At 40.0% G+C, this 18,309-nt stretch overlaps 1 protein-coding gene across 7 annotated transcripts in view; it reads left to right on the top strand.

The window, feature by feature from the left end:
* The first annotated feature begins 1,048 nt into the window (after positions 1-1,048).
* The window catches only part of PGS1 (phosphatidylglycerophosphate synthase 1), a 135,982-nt gene continuing 118,721 nt past the window's right edge, over positions 1,049-18,309 (top strand). For all 7 annotated transcript variants that reach the window (XR_003568107.1, XR_003568108.1, XR_003568109.1 and 4 more), the window contains exons 1-3: positions 1,049-1,182; positions 16,869-17,058; positions 17,515-17,592. Coding sequence is in view for 4 of the 7 variants with exons in the window: in XM_027850185.1 (XP_027705986.1) it covers positions 1,049-1,182; positions 16,869-17,058; positions 17,515-17,592 (402 nt within the window). In the remaining 3 variants the exon portion in view is untranslated. The remainder of the gene's footprint in view (positions 1,183-16,868; positions 17,059-17,514; positions 17,593-18,309) is intronic.

Here is an 18,309-nt window from a genome sequence, read left to right as displayed (position 1 = left end):
TTGATAGGATTATAGACTCAGACAAACACTAGAGATTTCCTTGATCCAGTGAGAGTTCAAGGAGAGTCCAAGGAGGGGTTTTCTCTAGGGCCTGTAGACAAATGGGACCCAAATTCTTTTTGGGGTAAGGGGCAAAGGTCTCCGCTTGGGCCTGTACCCCATCATCAGGACGTCTGGGTTCAAATTCCCCAAAACACAAGATCCTCCATGACCCAACTTCGGCATTTTCACTGCTTATTCTTCGTGTATTGATGCCGTCCTTCCCCATCTCTGCCTCTTAGCTTCCCTGGCTTCTTTTAAGATCTAGTTTCCAAATTTCGTTAACAAGTCTTTCCCATCCTCTCCCTGCTGCCAATGCTTTCCCTTTGAAAATACCCTCCTTCCACTTTCTATATTGTTTCAACCATTAGAACGCTCCTTGAAGGTAACTGTAGTACTTTTGGCTTTTCCTTTTATCCCCAACACTTAGCACAGCATCTGGCATATAGCAAGTATTTAAAAAAGTTTGTTCTTTGATGTTAAATGAGTTAAGGTAGCTTGGATAATATCAACACCATGAACTCTGTGGCATCTCAGCTTCTCTGAATATAAGGTGATTTAGGTGTTTTCTATCACGTCCGAGGGATCTGGGCATTGAAAGGCAGTGAAGGGTCGTGGACAAGTGCACAGGACTGACAGTCTGGAAACCGAGGCTCTTGTTTGGCCTTTACCACTCCCCTCGGACAAGCGACTTCCACTCTCTGGGCGTCAGTTTGCCAATCTTTAAAATGGGGATCACAGATGAACAACAGAAGTTCCAGCTTGCCTCACGGGGGATGGGGGTTATGAGGGTGAGATGAATCAAGGTGTTGGAGAACGCTTAGTACCCCGCAGAGTACCTTAGAGTACTACCTAACCCCCATTCCCTCGGGCCCGGGTTCAGCCTCGGCTCGCTCCCGTCTCGCCCCCCTGCCGAGCACCAGGCGCAGGTCCAGACCCGGTCCTACGGCCGCGCTCAGCGGCTGTCAATAAAGTTTCTGGGAGCCGGAAGCGGAAGTTGGGAGTCTCCATGGCGGCGGTAGCGGCGGGCCCGGTGTTCTGGAGGCGGCTGCTGGGCCTCCTGCCCGGCCGGCCCGGGCTGGTCGCTCTCCTGGGCCGCCTCTCGGACCGACTCAGCAGGAACAGAGACCGCCACGGCCGGAGGTGAGTGAGGGGCTTCCTGAGCGGGGAGGGGCCGGGGCAGGAGGGGCTACGCCGCTGCGGCTGCGGGGCGCGAGGGAGCGCTGAGGCTGCTGCTCATCCCCCCGCCCGGGCTCCCCGCGGACGCGCTCTTCCTCGCCCCCCGGCCTCGGACTTCAGTACCCCCCCTCCCCGCCCCGGGGCCTGGCGCCCTCTCCCCACCCCTCCGCCTGGGTCACGCCCCCGGCTCCGCTCTCTCTCCCTTCTCTACTCCGAACACCCCTTTCGGACTTCGGAGCGAGAGGCCGGCAGCCCCCGTCCATCTCCTGCCCGCTTCCTGCATCTGCTGCTGCTCTACCGGCCTCGGCCTGGTGCTAGGGAAGGTGCCGCGTGTGCCCGGGCATTCCGGGCAGCGGCGCTCGCCGTGCTCGTGGAATGAATGGCCTAACTCTTGTACCAGGATGTGGTCAGTGATTGCATGTCTTCTCACTGCGGACGTTGTCGGGGTCAGGGTATCCTCTCACCAGTGTTTGGGTCTTTTGTAATCCTTACTACAAGTGACACGCAGTGAGTGAATCAGCCTTGCTGGGATTTTGTGCATGCAGCTTTTCTCACATCCTGGCTGTGAAGCAATCCCCATTGAATTCAACTCAAGCCGGGTAGGGTAATCACTTGAAGCCCCTATTGCTCTTTTCAAGAGGCTGATGTTTTGGAAAAGTACTCAGTTGGCTTATGTCAATAGTAAAGTAGATTTTGAAACAAACTGTACTAGAAATAGCCCTTGAGAATAAATATTTCTCCAAGATGGTGCTGAATCTAGATTGTTGCTGTGATTCATTTGTGCATTTCTGTTGTGTGTTAATAGACTTCTTTGTATCCTGCCAGGGAGACTTGAGCCTAAAGCAAACACTTGTTTAAAATCTTAAGACCAGTTTCCTTAGGTGATGCTAAATACTTTAAAGGATATTTATATTACTTGGGTAAGATTAGGACTCCTGACCTTCAGCACAAATGTCAGTGGCTTTAGTCCTCTGTGGTGGGCATAGCTCCTTGAGAAACTGTTCTTGGATTATGATGGAGCCTTTCTTGCCCAAGCCCCATAGTGAAGGTTTGTCTATCTCACAAAGCTTAAATAAAACTTTAAATTTGTTAAATCATTGGTTACTGATACTGTTGATCACCCTCTCTAAATAATTTCTTCACTTTGAGATTTTGTGACATTGCTTTTTCCAGATTCTCCTACCTTGCTAAGTATTCGTTAGCCTTCTTTGCTGAATTGGCATCTGATGTCACACTGGCTAACTCTGGGTGTATCCCAGGACTCCATCCTGAGCCTTCTTTTTTGTTCTCTTTTCTCACTTGGTAACCTCACCAGCTCCCATGAGTGATGATAATAATTTATAAAACACTTTAAGATTTGCAAAGTACTTGTCATGCTATCTCATTTGATCCTAAGCAACTCTGTGAGGTAGGTTCTATTATTATAGGCATTTTACAAATGAGGAACCTGAGAGGTTAAATGACTCACTCAGGTTCGCACAGTAGTGTGTGTGTAGTAGCGTCTGACGAAGTTCACATCTCTATCCATTCTACCATCTACCTGGTAATCTCTATTATCTATTGTCATTTCTTTGTCAGTGACTCACATCTATATATCTGTGTAGCTATATATATTTGCATTTCCATTTGCCTGTTATATTTCACATTGGATGTCCAATAGGAATCTCGTTCATCGTGTCCAAAACCTAGCTTATTATCTTTACCCTTCAAGCCAATTCCTTTTCAGAACTTTCTATTAGTGAGGCAAGTACTGTCTGTCCTTCCAGTCTTCATTCTCACTCACTCCCCATATCCACTTGGCTGCCAAATTTTGTCATTTCTATCTCTTCAATGTCTATCTTGTATATGTCCTCCTTCTTTCCTTTCACATAGCCACTGTCCTGGTTTAGGCCCTCAATCGTATCTTACCCTAGACCTTTTTGCAATATTTATTTTACTGCCTCAAGTCTTTTCCTCACTCCTTCCACACAGCTGCTAAAATGACTTGGGTCTGACCTTGTCATCCCCTCTGCTCAATTTTTTTTTCTTACTTCTGAGATAAAATATAAACTTCTGGTATTTTAAAACCCTTTTCAACCTGGCCTCTTCCTTTCTAGTCTTACACATGCCTGACTCCCTTGCATGTATGCTATGGTCTAGCCATACTGGCCTATTTGCTGTTCCTCATACATGACACACTATTTCCTGTCCTTGTGATTTTGCATTGGCCATCTCCTCATGCCTGGAATATTTTTACCTCTTACCCTGTGCTTTCCCTTTCCAAACTACCTTGTATTCATTTTGTATATATTCTGTATATATTATATGTTCATGTTGATTTCTCCTTTAGAATGTAATCTTGAGGGCAGGGACTGTTTCAGTTTTTTCTTTGTATCACCAGAGTTTAGCACACTGCCTGACATATACCATTCAAGGCAGAAATGCTTTTTGAATGATTCATAGACTAAGGGCTAAAAGGACTTTAGGAGATTTCAGCATCAGAAGTGCTTCAAATTCTACATTACTGCCTTTGTGGTAAAGTAGCTTTGCCTGTGCCCATTTACCAAAGGGAATATAATCCATTCCAGGATATGGTGAGGTCAAGAAGGCAACCCACCGAGAGATTGATTTGTGGTGGGTTTTGAAAAAGTGTTGTAACTTTGAGGACAAACAATTCAAGTTGTTCCTTTTTTGTGCTTAAATGAGAACAGTTCCTGGCAAAGGAAATTGGGAATGGTTTGCTGACTGGTGTTGAGGCAATAACAACTCATAACATTCATATAATAATAGCTAATCCTTATATAATTCTTTAAGGTTTATAATACTCCTTACAAAAAACTCTATGAAATAGATGGCTTATTTACAGAGAAAATAGTGTTCCCTATAATTCTTGAAAATAAGATACTATCCTTCTTGAATGGCTTACAAGGATTAACTAGATAATCGAAAACTCCTATACATACTATAAAGAAAGAGTAGTATGTGTGGTTCCACATTGATCTTTGATAAGCTTAGAGTGGCATTTTGTGGCCACTTTGGTTGAAACATAGATAGGAAGACAGATGAGGCAAAGGAAAGTTCCCTTTACCTCACTGTCTAGTCAAAAAGCTAGTGAAAAAAAGCTACTATTCTCTCAAAATTATTCCAAATTTATGAATAAGATAAAGACTCCTTTCAAGATCCATACTGTGATGGATTTTTCATCTCACTGATGTGAATATTCCTTCAGTGCTTCATAGAGCAACCCATCCATGTATTCTTATTTTGTACTGATGTTGTCTATGAACTCTCATGTCTTCCCTACAGGTTCCATCCATTATGCTGGGGGTCTTCCTCTAGCTTTCTTGTGTCCATTTAGCCTCTTTACTAACTTCTGATTGCTATTTTATTCACTATTTTTCAACAGTCAGTAAACACATAAGGGCCTGCCCTGTGCCAGATACTTTGCTAGGTGATAAGGATGAGACATAAAAGAGGAGAAATGACGCTTTCCTTCAAGGTCCTTAAATTTTATTGGAGGAAGCAACATATATGCATATAAGTAAATATAAGATCTATACATGCTAATTTTTTGAGAGGAGATGCTGGATCTGGGGAAGATCATGTAAAGCCTCATGTAGGAGATAGCATTTAAGCTGAGCTTTGCATGAATTCCAGGAGGCAGAAGTAAAAAGCTGGTGCATTCCAGTGATGGGAGATAGCTTATACAAAAGTCATGGAGCAGGAGATGGATGGTTAAGTGTGAGTAACAGCAAATAAATAAGGCTGAGTGTTTGAGAGCATAAAATATTATTGTGTAATAAGCCTATTACAATGGGCTATAACCATATTGGAGAGGACTTTAAATGCTGATCTTGCAACTTCCTATCCTTCAAATAATCTAGTTTTCTGTTACTATTCCAGCTACTTTTTCACTGATTGTTGCAAACTTGGCTTGCTTGTTTTAGATTTCACTGTGGCCATTGACAAGTCAATTGTTTAGAGTCAAGATGGCTAGGAAGACAGATGAAACAAAGGAAGGATCTCTTTACCTTAATGTGTAGTCCAAAAGCTAGTGAACACTATTCTCTCAAAATTATTACAAATTTATGAAGACAATAAACACTCCTTTCAAACAAGTATAAAATTATTTCTTTACTCTTATTCCATTAACACTAGTTTCAGTTATATACATTTCCTCATATCCCTTAGTGGTATTTCTGCCTTTCCTTCCATACAAGGTAAAGTATTTCCTGAGACTATTTCCTTGATGTAGAGTATTTTTGAGCTACGACAGATCATCACTGTAGTCTTGTTTCCCTTTCATTTAAGTTGGGCATTCCAAACACTGTCATCTTCCCTCTTCATCAGGTTATGAGTGAAAAGTCTATGATGACTTGATGACTAGGCTGCTTTTCCAAGCAGACATTTGTGGTCTAATGGCAGATCAGCATGCGGCTGTTTGCATGATGCTTAATTTCCATTCTAAGGTAGAGACAGATCTGTTTTATGATTTAGAAAAGGAGGCAACTCAGCACAGTGGGGAGGGCTTGTTTGGAGTCATGACCTGGGTTTCTCTTCCAGTCCTGATATTGTGTGGGTCTTGGGCAAGTCACTTACCCTCTCTACACCTCAGTTTCCTCATTTAAATTTTCCTTAAGGTTGAACAAGGATCAATTATGGAACTCCTACCACCATGGAGATAATAATTTCGAAAGTTAAACCAATGTAAATCAGTTGCCAAAATAGACAAAAAGAATCCCATAAGTGCCTTAGTCAGCAAATTTCTGACTTACCAAAATAGAGATGGCTGCCAAAGGCAATGCAAATTTAGAATGTAAACTTTTAAAAGTTTTACAAAGAATGATGATGGATTATTATATTTAGTATCATCTCCTGAAGCAGAGAGAAGTACTGGAGGATAAAAAACTAGTGGGTTTTTTTTTTTATTTAAAATTTATTTATTTATTTATTTTTAGTTTTCAACATTCACTTCCATAAACTTTTTGTTTCGGATTTTTTTTTTTTTTGGCGAGGCGGTCGGGGTTAAGTGACTTGCCCAAGGTCACACAGCTAGTAAATGTCAAGTGTTTGAGGCCGGATTTGAACTCAGGTCCTCCTCACTCCAAGGCCAGAGCTTTGTCCACTGGGCCACCTAGCTGTCCCCTCATGAACTTCTTGAGTTTTAAATTTTCTTCCCCTCCCTTCCTTCCCCCCTCCCTAAGACAGTTTGCAATCTGATATAAGCTCTAATATTAGTCATGTTGTAAAGAAGAATTAAGACCAATGGGAGGAACCATGAAAAAGAAGAAACAAAACAAAACAGCAACAAAAAATGACAGCAAATAGCGTGCTTCCATCTGCATTCAGACTCCATAGATATTTTTCTGGATGTGGACAGCATTTTCCATCATGAGTCTTTTGGAGTTGTCTTAGATCCTTGCATTGCTGAGAAGAGCCAAGTCTGTGAAAGTTGGTCATTGAACAATGTGGCTGTTACTGTGTACAGTGTTCTGGTTCTGCTCACTTCACTCAGCATCAGTTCATATAAGTCTTTTCAGGTAAAAAACCAGTTTAAAGAATAGTAAGATAGTTAACTAAGCAGTCATCCCAAAGGCATTCAAGGATAAAAATGTAAAGAAGACAACAAACAGGAAAAAAAATGAAAAGTTTTGCAAAAATTTTTTTTCAGCAGAGGGTTTTTCTCCATCAAGGGTAGTAGGATCATCACATTTGTATTCTAACATTAGGTACTAATAGGAGAGAGAGAAATCACACTGAAGAGAACAGAGATAGGAAAAGAAGCTGATTTGGAAGTCTAGGTAGAGAAGGGCAATGCAGAAGAGGATATATTTGTAAGGGCTTTAAGGGACTGATATGTTTGGGATCTGAAGGAGGAAAGGAAAGATACCAAAGGTGTGGGAAAAAAAAACCTCAGACCTTATTAGTATCCCAAAAGGCCACTGAGAGAATATTAATGACTTCTAACCTATATGTCTACTCTCCCATTTATTTATACAAAATCTTCATGAGATTCACCTATACATGAACTGAGGCATCCTCAGTGAAGGCGTTCATAGGGAACAAGCAAGTTTTTGCAAGCAGTATGTAACATTGGACCACACCTTGGACTATAAGGTCCAAGTGCGCTTGTTTGTTGATTACGAAAAAGGGCTCTATTCAGTAGAACAAAACAAAAAAGCCTTACAGGCTCTTTTACTGCAAGGTCACCTCTCCATACATTGGTGATTCCATTGTGAAAAATGTAGGGAGAGAAGTAGCTCTGTCCATTTACCCTTTGATAGTAAACATCAGGTGGGGCACAAAAACATGGAGCTACATTTGTCACTCTGTTCAAGGAGCTCCAGCACAGAGACAAGTTGAAAAGGGATTCCCTTCAGATAGCAAAGTACTCCAGATGCTCTTGTTTGTGGATGGCATTGTGTTGATTACATCCTGAAAGAGATCTGAAATCCACAGGAAAGACCAAATGGATAAAGAATGTCTGTTGCTCAGAATTCAGCTTACCTTTGGATAGATACAGTGTAAAGAGCTTGTCCAGCAGTGTATATTTTTGGGACAGAGAGGTTGGCCTAGAGGAGGAGAGTGGGTTGAATTACTTTCAGGAAATTGCAGGGTTCTTTTTACCAAACCCAATCTTCTTGTGATACCAACATTTTGCTGGTGTTGCTATGTGGAAGCAACATGCAGAGCACCTAGCCTCTGAAGACATAAAGATGATTATCACCCCGGGGACCATGCAGAGGCAAATGGTGTATGTGAGCAAATTGTAGCTAACCAACTCAGAAGGACAGAAGTAGAGGGTGTTATTGTCCATATGACTAGAAGAGAAGATGAACTGGTTATATGGCAAGAGCAAAGGATGACAGGTAGCCAGCCAGGAGTGTTCCATTGGTACCTTCATGATGTTGGGAGAAAATGAGGAAGGCCTTTAGCATGTTGAGTAGACCCTCTGTGAGAACTTCTGGGAAGAACATGAATGAGAGTTGCACAGATGAACATGGATTGATTGTAATCTGCATCATTGGAGGGAACCCCCAAATTGATGAGATAACAGATCCATTTAAACTAATTCTGCTATGTGCCAGGCACAGTTTGTTGGGAGTCATTACATCTAGCCATGGGGGAGGATCAGGAAGGGCTTCATATCTAGTGCTTGAGCTGTTCTGAAGAAAACAGAGGTAGAGGTGAAGAGGAAGTGAATTCTAGGTGTAGGAGACAATTAGTACAAAGTCATGGAAACTGGAGACAGGGAATCATGTGTAAAGAACTGCAAGAAGGCCAGTTTGTCTAGAGAGCAGAAAGTGGGGCAGTACATACCATAAGGCTTTATTCTGGGTTCTCTGAGTGACCTCATCAACTTCCATGGGTTTAATTATCTTGATGTAGATGAAGCTACATGTACAGCCCTAGTGTCTGCTGAGTTATAGTCATGCATCTTCAGCAGGAAAAGTTTCAAACTCGATGTTTTGTAGAAATCTCTAATCCATCATTTCCAAAATAGAACTCTTCCAGATTTCCTTATTTTTGTTGAGGTTTCTACTACATGATTTTAAATCATGACTCTACATTTATACTTAAGCCCATATATTTAATCAGATGCTAAATTCTGTCATTTCTGTGTCTACAACATCTCACATCCATTCACATCCATTTATATAACCACCATCTTAGTTCAGATCTTCATCATTTCTCACTTGGACTATAATAATCTTCTAGTTGGTCTTTCTGTTGTCTTTCTCCATTCCAGTCTACATACACAGTGGCTGAAGTGATTTTGGGATTTTCCCAAAGGTTAGGTCTGACTATGTCACTCTTCTACCTGATAAACTCCAGTGACTTCCTGTTGCCTTTAGGATACAATATAAATTTCTCTTTGGCTTTTAAAACCTTTACAACCTGGCCCCAATCTATCTCATTACTCCCCTTCCAGTTCTAACATTTCTGATTTTAAAGGTGCTGATGGTTTCCTGGAATTTTTTGTACTCTTGTTAGTGTTTAGTCCAACTCTTTCTCTTAACTCAACAGAGGTTTTTAATAATTCAGTTCTTAAAATCCTGAGTATTAGAGGTGCATTGGAACAGATGATTTGATTCAGTGGTGGATAATCCAGAAAATCATTTGTTTTTGACTTTACAGTGATTTTTTTCCCTTTTTTTTGGTCAACAATAGCTTCCCAGTTACCAACTGATGGTGAGGTAGTCATTCAGTTGAGACATATGCCTAGTGACCAAATGAAAATAAATTATTCAGAGGTGGATGATAAATAATTCCTATGTAATTAAGAGCTAATTAATAAAATAATACTTTTCAAGGACTACTGGGGAGTTCTATCAAGTTATAACCCTTTGGGTGAAAAGTAATGTGAATTGTTTTCATTGGGTTTTTTACATTTGTTTTCCCAAGGTTTATTTGAATCTAGACTTCTTAGGTGAGCTCCACAAGTATGTTTTAGATTTATAGTTCTCAAACTTTTCTAAGGAAGAATGTCTTTTTGTTTAGCATTTAGCCAAATACTAGCAAATCCATCATCATGCTTAATCTGTTGTTAGTAGTTAATCGCGCAGTTGGGTCTTTTGTAATCTCTGGGAATTTGTGCTTGTTTCCCCTATTTGGGGTTTGTCTTACATTAGTCAGGAAAGACTGTTGATAGTGTTGCAGGAAGTATGTTACATTCAAGTAGTTTCTTGATCCTTTCCCAGTAAATGTGATGACTCTCAGTTCTCATCAGTTTACTTGTGTATGTTTCATTTTGTATGACTGAAATAGTGGGATTTTCTTATAAAAAGCTTTTCTGAAAAAATTGCAGTTTCAAAAGATTGATTTAAAAAAAATGCTTTTTTTTTTTTCATCTTTTTTGCACTGATTTGGGTAAGATCCAAGCCATAGAATTTAGTTTAGAGGCATTTGAACCATGATTCTGAATCTAGTGAAGTTAAGGAAGATTAATTGCTAGCATCTCTTTATGCAACATAGAGACTATAGCCACTGCTATCTTTTTTGAGTCTTTTGATAAATATCTGATTAACTGATGAAGACAGTATCATATTATGTTGAGTTTACACCTAAAAAAGTTTAAATTTTTTGAGTAGCTTAACTCAGTTTCAGTTTAAAACCCAAAATAGGGCCACTTAATTGTCTTCCTACCAGAAATCTGGGATTCCAGGTTTGAGCATGTCAGGAGGGCTTCCCTCTGTGGGAAATGTGCAATTTGGAAGAATTCTGTGGTGATTCCTACTCCTTCATTATTGGTAATGTCATTAATATATACTTTCTCTTTCCTGCATTAGAGACGTTCCCAATCCAGGAAGTCAAGAACAAGATGCCATAGTGTCAGTCAGTGTACGCCCTCTTTAGTCTAATTCAGGGAAGTCATCCCTAGACTACTTCTCTCAGTGTTGCATCAGGGTTTTGTTGTGTTGTGTTTTTTTTTTTAAACAAATTCCATTAAAAAAAATTGTCCTGATAATTTGAGTCTTTACCGAGAGACATCACTAACCACTTAGATAATCCTGAGAATTTTGAAGTCAAGCAGTTTTCTGTTCCTATTGTGTATCAGGTTTTGTGTGGGTGGGAGGCTGAGGCTGAGCTGATTTCTGGAGAATGCAGTTTCCATTTCACTTTTAGAACTGCATACTGAGGTTTTTATAGTGAAGTAGGGCAGCTTGTCTCATTCTGAGTACCCAGGACATCATTGCTGCCAACTAGTTGTCCTTCCTTTCTTTTCCAGCTTTCATCTTTATTTTCATGGTACACCAAATGGAACTTGACCAGCTTTGTAGTAGGAAGAGGCAAAGTTGGCAGAAGCTTAACATCTAGAATACCTCTTCTCCATCTTCCAAAAAGATTTGCAGGTGCCATGTTATCTAGAAAGAAATTATTAAGGTCAGCTCAAGTCTAAAGTGTGGAAACTGTATTTCTGGTTTGTTTCTTTTGTCTGGTAAATTTGATATATGGATAAAATAATTAGATGCATCTTCCTTTCCTTCCAAACTCATTGGGAGTTAGGTTGTTGAAAGGGGTATGTGATTTCTGTTAACAGACCTGTCCCGTAAGGGGAATTGTTTATGTAGGTGGTCATTCTAGAGACAGGGGACTGCTGCTGGCTTTGGGGTAAGCCTTCTCTGAGAAAACTCCCAGAAGCTATGCTTCTGGAAGAGGCAATTATACACCATGGTTTTTGGGATGTGTGTGTGTGTGTGTGTGTGTGTGTTTGTGTTGTGTATACAAATAATATCTGCTTGGTACATGCAAAAAGGGTTTAGGAAAGAAACCAGTGAATATCTGTTCAGAAAGGATTTTTAGTTTTTGCCTGCTGAATTTTGATTTGTGGGCTATATTGATTGTTGGTTATATTTTGTGCTATTCCTGAAGTACCAATTACTTATTGGTGCTTTAAAAAAAAGGTATTCTTCCCTTTAGGTTTGTAAAATTGTCACATAAATAACATATAATTACTAACTTGTAGAATCATTCTCCCTTATAGACCTGGACCTAATCAATAAATGAGGATAACAGTGTTGTGAAGAATAAATGAGATCATGTACATAAAATGATTTGTAAATCTTAAAGCTCCATATAAATGTTACCAATTATTACTTTATTTTTTAAAACAGTTTGAATTGGCTTTGATCACCTTCTATCCCCTAATGAAAACGAACCTATCAGTTCACAAATTAAACAGGAAACCAACACATACACACGACTTTAGCAAGACTTGGACTACAGACACTGATGGAACATTACCAGAGTGATTTACCTCCAGGAGAGGGAAGTGACTTGAAAATAGGCCCAAGGGCCAGCTAGGTGGCGCAGTGAATAGAGTTCTGGCCTTGGAGTCAGGAGGACCTGAGTTCAAATCCAGCCTGAGACACTTAACAACTGTGTGACCCTGGGCAAGTCACTTAAACCTGATTGCTTCACCAAAAAAAAAAGAAAAGAAAAAGAAAAGAAAATAGGCTCAGCAGGAGCCCTGAAAATGCCCACTAGTGTATCTCTCTTCCAGTCTGTGCCTTGGTGCTTCACCATGGACCCTGAAACCTTTCAGAATATTTATTGTGTTGTGATAGACTTTTCTATATAGGAAGCTGGTGTGTTTACATTTCTCTCTTTATATTTTCTCATTCTGTCTGTAGTGTCCTCCCTTCTCCTATTGGAAGCCTAAAAATCTGTCAAATCCTGCTTTGAGTCCTGTGAAACTTTTCCCATTAACTAGCCATCCTTTACATTTCTTTACATCATTTACAGAAGAAAAAAATTTACTTTTCCCTTTTCTCTGTATTTAAATACTTAAAAACACACCCATTTTTAGCACTTCATACTACCTTGTATTGTTTGGTACTTTTATGTAAGTCTTCTCTTCCCTGGTTGGGTACTTCATTTGTACTCTGCATACTGCCAGGCACTCACAGAAACCTGACTTCTTCCAGAAGATACTGCATTGCAGGTCATCCTCTTCAGTACTAGATGCATCTTCTCTTGTGCCCCCTTAATACAACTAGGTTGGAAGAAGAGTCATATTTGCTACCTCTCACTGCCACTTCCAGACACACTCTTTGCTGCTATTATTGAGCAACCTTTCCTCTTTTCAGATTCACTCCCATCTGTATTATCCTATTCGTAGTGCTCAGATTATTCACCTTCCTTTCTCATCTTTGAGAGCACCTGGCTCATAGTGTTCCTTTTAACTTCAATCTCTGTCTTCATATTTGGGGATTTCAGTGTGTATGTTGATAATTCCTCTAGACATTGGCTTCCCAGTTACCAACTTCCTCAAGTCCCATAATCACCTTTCACTTTACTTCATCCATACATAGGGACAGTCATAACCTTGCTGTTGTCATCACAAGTAACTGTTTGACTTCCATGATTTCAGAAATCAGCAGTTTTCTTCTTGGACTTTTCCTAGACTGTCATCTATGTCCAGATTCCTTTTCCAATCTTGACTCTAGTTAATCAGTACATTGTTTTTTACCCTTGAATCCCTTTCACATTTGTCTTATTGAGCTTGTTTTAATAAACCCCAAACCTGGGTAACTCCTTATCTTCATCTGCCTTTTCTATTCCTACTCATGCTGCTGAATATTGTTGAAGGAAGTAGTACTACACTGACTCCTGGGCTGAAAATTTGTCTAATACCATTTCAGTCTTCATTGCTTCATAGCAATCCTTTTCTATTCTTCCCTGATTGATTCTCTACTGCCCTCCCCACCATTTCAGTTCCAGACCTTCTCTTATCTCCTCAAGCTACATAAACCACCTACTCCCTACTTTCTTTTGAACAGAGCTTGAAACATCTTATACTTTACTGAGAAAATAGAGGTCATCTGTTGGGCCTGCTCTTTCCTCCCCAGTTCTGTACCTTAAATCCTCTAAACTTAAATCCTTTTTTTTACTTCAGTCTCTGAGAAGGAGGTGGATTTCTCCTGGCCAAGGCCAACTCCTCTAGTTGTATCTTTAATCGCATTTTCTCTTCCCTCCTGGACCTTATCCTTTCAATCATCCTCCCTCTTTATTCTTCAATTTTTTCTTATCCACTGGCTCCTTCTTTACTACCTACAAACATGCCCATATTTCCTCACCCTTTAAAAAAAACTTTCATTTGATCATGCTATCCCCTTCAAACTTATACCTGTATTTCTTCTTTCTTTCACAGCTAAACACCTAGATGGATAAAGGTATATGTTGCCTCCAGTTCTTTACGTCTCACTTCCTTTTTAACCTTTTGCAGTCTGGTTTCCATCCCCACCATCTGACTGAAACTATACTTTCCAAGGCTTCCAGTGATCTTTTTACTAAATCCACTGACCTATTTTTCTAGTTTCCTTCCTTCTTGACCTCTCTGCAGTGTTCATTGACCATCCTTTTCTCCTGGACTCCTTCTCTTCACTGGATTTTTGTAACATATCTCTTGGTTCTTTTGCTCACTGTTTGACTACTTTTTTAATTTACTTTTTTATTAATTTATTTTGAGTTATCAGCAATCACTTCCATAAGCTTTTGAGTTTTAAATTTTTTCTCCCCCTCCTTTCCCACCTCCCTCCCCAAGACAGTGCGTAATCTGATATAGGCTATACGTGTACATTCCTGTTAAACATATTTTCACATTAGTGATGTAAGAATTAGAACTAATAGGACAAACTGCCAGAAAGAGGAAACAAAACACAACAGAAGAAAAAAAAAAGAGCAAATAGTATGCTTTGATTTGCATTCAAACTCCATAGTTCTTTCTCTGGATGTGGATAGCATTTTCCATTGTGAGGCCTTTGGAGATGTCTTAGATCCTTGTATCGCTGAGAAGGTTTTAAGTCTATCAACATTAGTCATCACACAACGTGGCTGTTACTGTGTACAATATTCTCCTGGTTCTGCTCACTGCACTCACCTGCTCATCATTTCTTATAGCACAATAGTATTCCGTTACGTTCATATACCACAACTTGTTCAGCCATTCCCCAATTGATGGGCATTCCCTCAATTTCCAATTCTTTGCCACCACTAAAAGAGCTGCTGTAAATATTTTTGTACATTTGGGTCCTTTTTCCCATTTTTATGATCTCTTTTGGATACAGCCCTAGAAGTGCTATTGCTGTTTGACTACTCTTTAATAGTCTTGTTTGCTGGATCATCATCTATGTCAGAATCGTAGTTTTTGAGAGTTATAAGGGACCTCAGCAGCCATAGTCCAACTAATATGGGAAACCTAACTTGAGCAATCCAGCCACTGCTTGAAGACCCCTCCAGAAAGGTCTTTACCACCTGCCTCAAGCAGCCTATTCAACTTTTAGATAGTTTTCTAATTGCTTGGAAGTTTTCCCTGACATCTGTTCTAAATTTTTCTCATCGCAACTTTCACCCAACTGTCCTACCCACTGTTTGTAGATGTTCTTCATCACTCTAACTCAGTTCTGGTGCTGTCACTTAAAAGTGTCCTTAATTGATTCCCCAACTTGTTAGTGCTCTCCTGTCCACCCTTCCCACAATTACTTTGCATTTAATTTTTGTTTATTTTGTATTTATGTATGTATTCCACCAGTAAAATGTAAGCTCTTTGAGAGTAGGAACTGGTTTATTTTCTGTCTTTATTTCCCCATTACATTTTTGGTTAACAAATATTACTGTTGTCATTTTCAGGGGGTTGTTTTGGTAAACAATTATGCCATTTTCTCTCTCTCTCTTTTTTTTTTTTTGCATGTGATTTTTCCTGTTGATATCAAGAATCTTACCTCCTTTATGTCAAAGGTAGCTTAGAAGCAGGATGATGGAGGATGGCTTACAGATTTAGACTGAGACAGTAATAAACTATTTATAAGTACATTCTTGGTTCTAGAGTTGTAACTGCCCACTAATATCTGTAAGCACAGTAGGACTTAAGAAATTGACAGCCACAAACTGTCATTCCATTTGAAGAGCTATTATCGAGATTGTTAGGAAGCATAACTTCTTTCTCACTCACTCCATGGTATTGTTAAAGCCAACCCCCAGACTTTCTAGTGTGCAGATGATCAGTTAGTTACCTCCTGTCAACTGACTCAAGCCATCATGACGTTGAATTGTCTGGGACAAACTGGTGGGCTTTCTGGGAAAGTTATCTGTGAGGCATCTGGCTTCTGTGCAAAGGTATTTACAGACCTTAGGAAGCTTAGTGCTTTATTGTAAAGCAAGTAAGTTGAAATCATCTTCCTGGAATCTGTAGTCATCTAGGCCTTGGGATGTTTCAGTATCCTTCCCCCTGCTTTCCTTTTGTGATGAAGAAGGTCAGTGCTGGTGCAGCAATCATGAAACAGAATGGGTCCCACCTGTGTGGGGCTCTTGTTCCTCTCCCAAGACTCTACTTATCTTATAAGGATCTGAGCAGGGTTCCTGCTGTGTGGCTTCATGGGCAAAACTAGTTACTGCCACTCCTACTCTCAGGTTCCTGAGGAGAGTTCTGTTAGGGGTATGGAATGGTGTGGTCAGAATCAGAGTCTGCCAGAGACCAAGAGGTGACTCATCACACTGCAATTGAGCCTGAAATGTTATTTCTAATGGGGAAGAGGCAATTCCTGTAATCCACTGTTGAGTTGCTTTCCTCCTCAATCCTAGATGCTACTGAATTTTCTCTTAAAATTTAACTTTTAAAGAAATAATTAGGTTCTTTGCCTGTTGCCCTTTTGCATGCTGTCAGTCATACCAGTCTGTAGCCTGGGTCATAAGCTGTTTTGGTTTTTGATATCTCTAATGACTTGCCAACTCCTTTGCTTTAGGCGTCTTTCGGTGTGTAAATTGGGTAGGTTTTCTGAAAGATGAATTTCAGGTTGTTAGGGAGTGGTGTTAAAAATATTTAGTGTCTTCTGTGGGTTCTGAATTTGTTCCTGGGGCTTTATAAGCAGGTGTGTGAATGAGGGTATGTTGCACTTTGTATGATAGAACTTTTTGGTTGAGGTAAAATTGAACACTCAGTGATAAAAACCACAGTCCATTTTCTTGTGCTTAGTTGATTTAGTGCCCCTTCCCATCTTCCCTTCCTTATTTGTATCTCCTTTTTTTCAGTCTCTCGTTTGCCCAATTTCCCAGTGGCTCCAGTGCTAGCCAAGAAAAACTTCTTGAAATGCTGCCCTTGATCATCTCTGGAGAGGCTTTTGAGGGAATATGTGGTGGAATGTAACAACATTGTTTCTTTATTTACTTAGATCACCATGGCTCCTCTTGGCTCCCTTGTTGTCCCCACCTGTTCCTCAGGTCACCTCCCCTCCTTGCTGCCTGTGTCCAGAGGGGGTCCACAGGTTTCAATGGATAAGAAACTTGGTTCCAGAATTTGGTGTTTCTAGCTCTCACGTTAAGGTGTTATCTTCTCCAGCAGAGTTTTTTGAGCTCATGAAGGTGAGTTTTGTCTGGGGTGGGTTTTGTCTGACCATACCATCAGACTGGGAAAACAAGACTATATAGATTGTAGACACCCAACTCCTTTCTGTGCCAAGAGCTTGTGATTTCTTTTTTCAAAGTTTTTTCTTTTGAGTTTTACTTTTAGGAATATTAAAAAGTATATTCAGCTTTGGACCCAAATGCCTCCTTTATTTCTCCTTTTGTTTTCATGTGGGCATAATTTGAATTATATGCCAGGAGGATCAAGGAACATTATGGTCATTTTAAATTAATCTCTGTAGATTCTTTATTACAAACCTTTACCATGGTCACGTAGTAAATATTAATTGATGGTGATAAAGGGAATTTTGGTTTGCATTGTAGTCTGAGATTGCTTAGGCCAGAAATGAGAAAAAGCTGTAAGTGCAGGGATTGTGTTTATATTCAGTGTTTTGTCTTGTTTTATTTTTAAAGGGACAGATAAAGACAGCCAAAAGGCGAGTAGTGATGGCCTCTCTGTATCTTGGGACAGGTCCTTTGGAACAGGAACTGGTAAGTGTTTTGGGAAAGCAGTCCTGCATCAAAATGCATCCATTTTCTTAAACCCTATGGCTTTGTTTCTCTCTGTGTTAGAGTTAATAATTAGAAACTCACGCAGTTGACTCAAGGCCCTGTTATCCCAGATGTCATAAGAGTTAGTATAAAGTTTATGTTCTAGTCAAAAGACAAAGTTGCTATGACCTGAACTCCCATCTACTTTGTACCTCAAGGTACAAAGGTAACAGTTAGATGGAGGTGTGACTGGTGATGATGGAGGAATGGATGAGAAGTAGTCTTATATCTCCTATCCTTTCATTTTTCCTAGCTATACCATTTACTAGAATTTACTAGAAGCCTTTCCCAATGGCTTCCATATGCTAGATAAGTGTTAACAGAAATACAGATCAGATCTGATTGGCTTGATTTCTTGATAGTATGAATTAGATGTAGTATGATTTATATATAACTTTTTTAAAACAGCCAATAATATCTTTTTTGGTGAGGCAGTTGGGGTTAAGTGACTTGCCTAGAGTTACACAGCTAGTGTCAAGTGTCTGAGGCCGGATTTGAACTTAGCTCCTCCTGACTCCAGGGCCGGTGCTCTATCCTCTAAGCCATCTAGCTGCCCCAATAATATCTTTCTGTAATGTCATTCTTGTCATCTGTGATGAATATTAACATGGGGAAATTGAGATGATTAGTTGTATAGAATGTAAATACCTCCCTCTA

This window comes from Vombatus ursinus, unplaced genomic scaffold (assembly GCF_900497805.2).
Source record: "Vombatus ursinus unplaced genomic scaffold, bare-nosed wombat genome assembly UNPS02008996.1, whole genome shotgun sequence".
In the NCBI taxonomy this organism is placed as follows: Eukaryota; Metazoa; Chordata; class Mammalia; order Diprotodontia; family Vombatidae; genus Vombatus; species Vombatus ursinus.
Note: the sequence above shows the minus strand (reverse complement) of the source record. Positions and strands in the feature narration are given on the sequence as shown.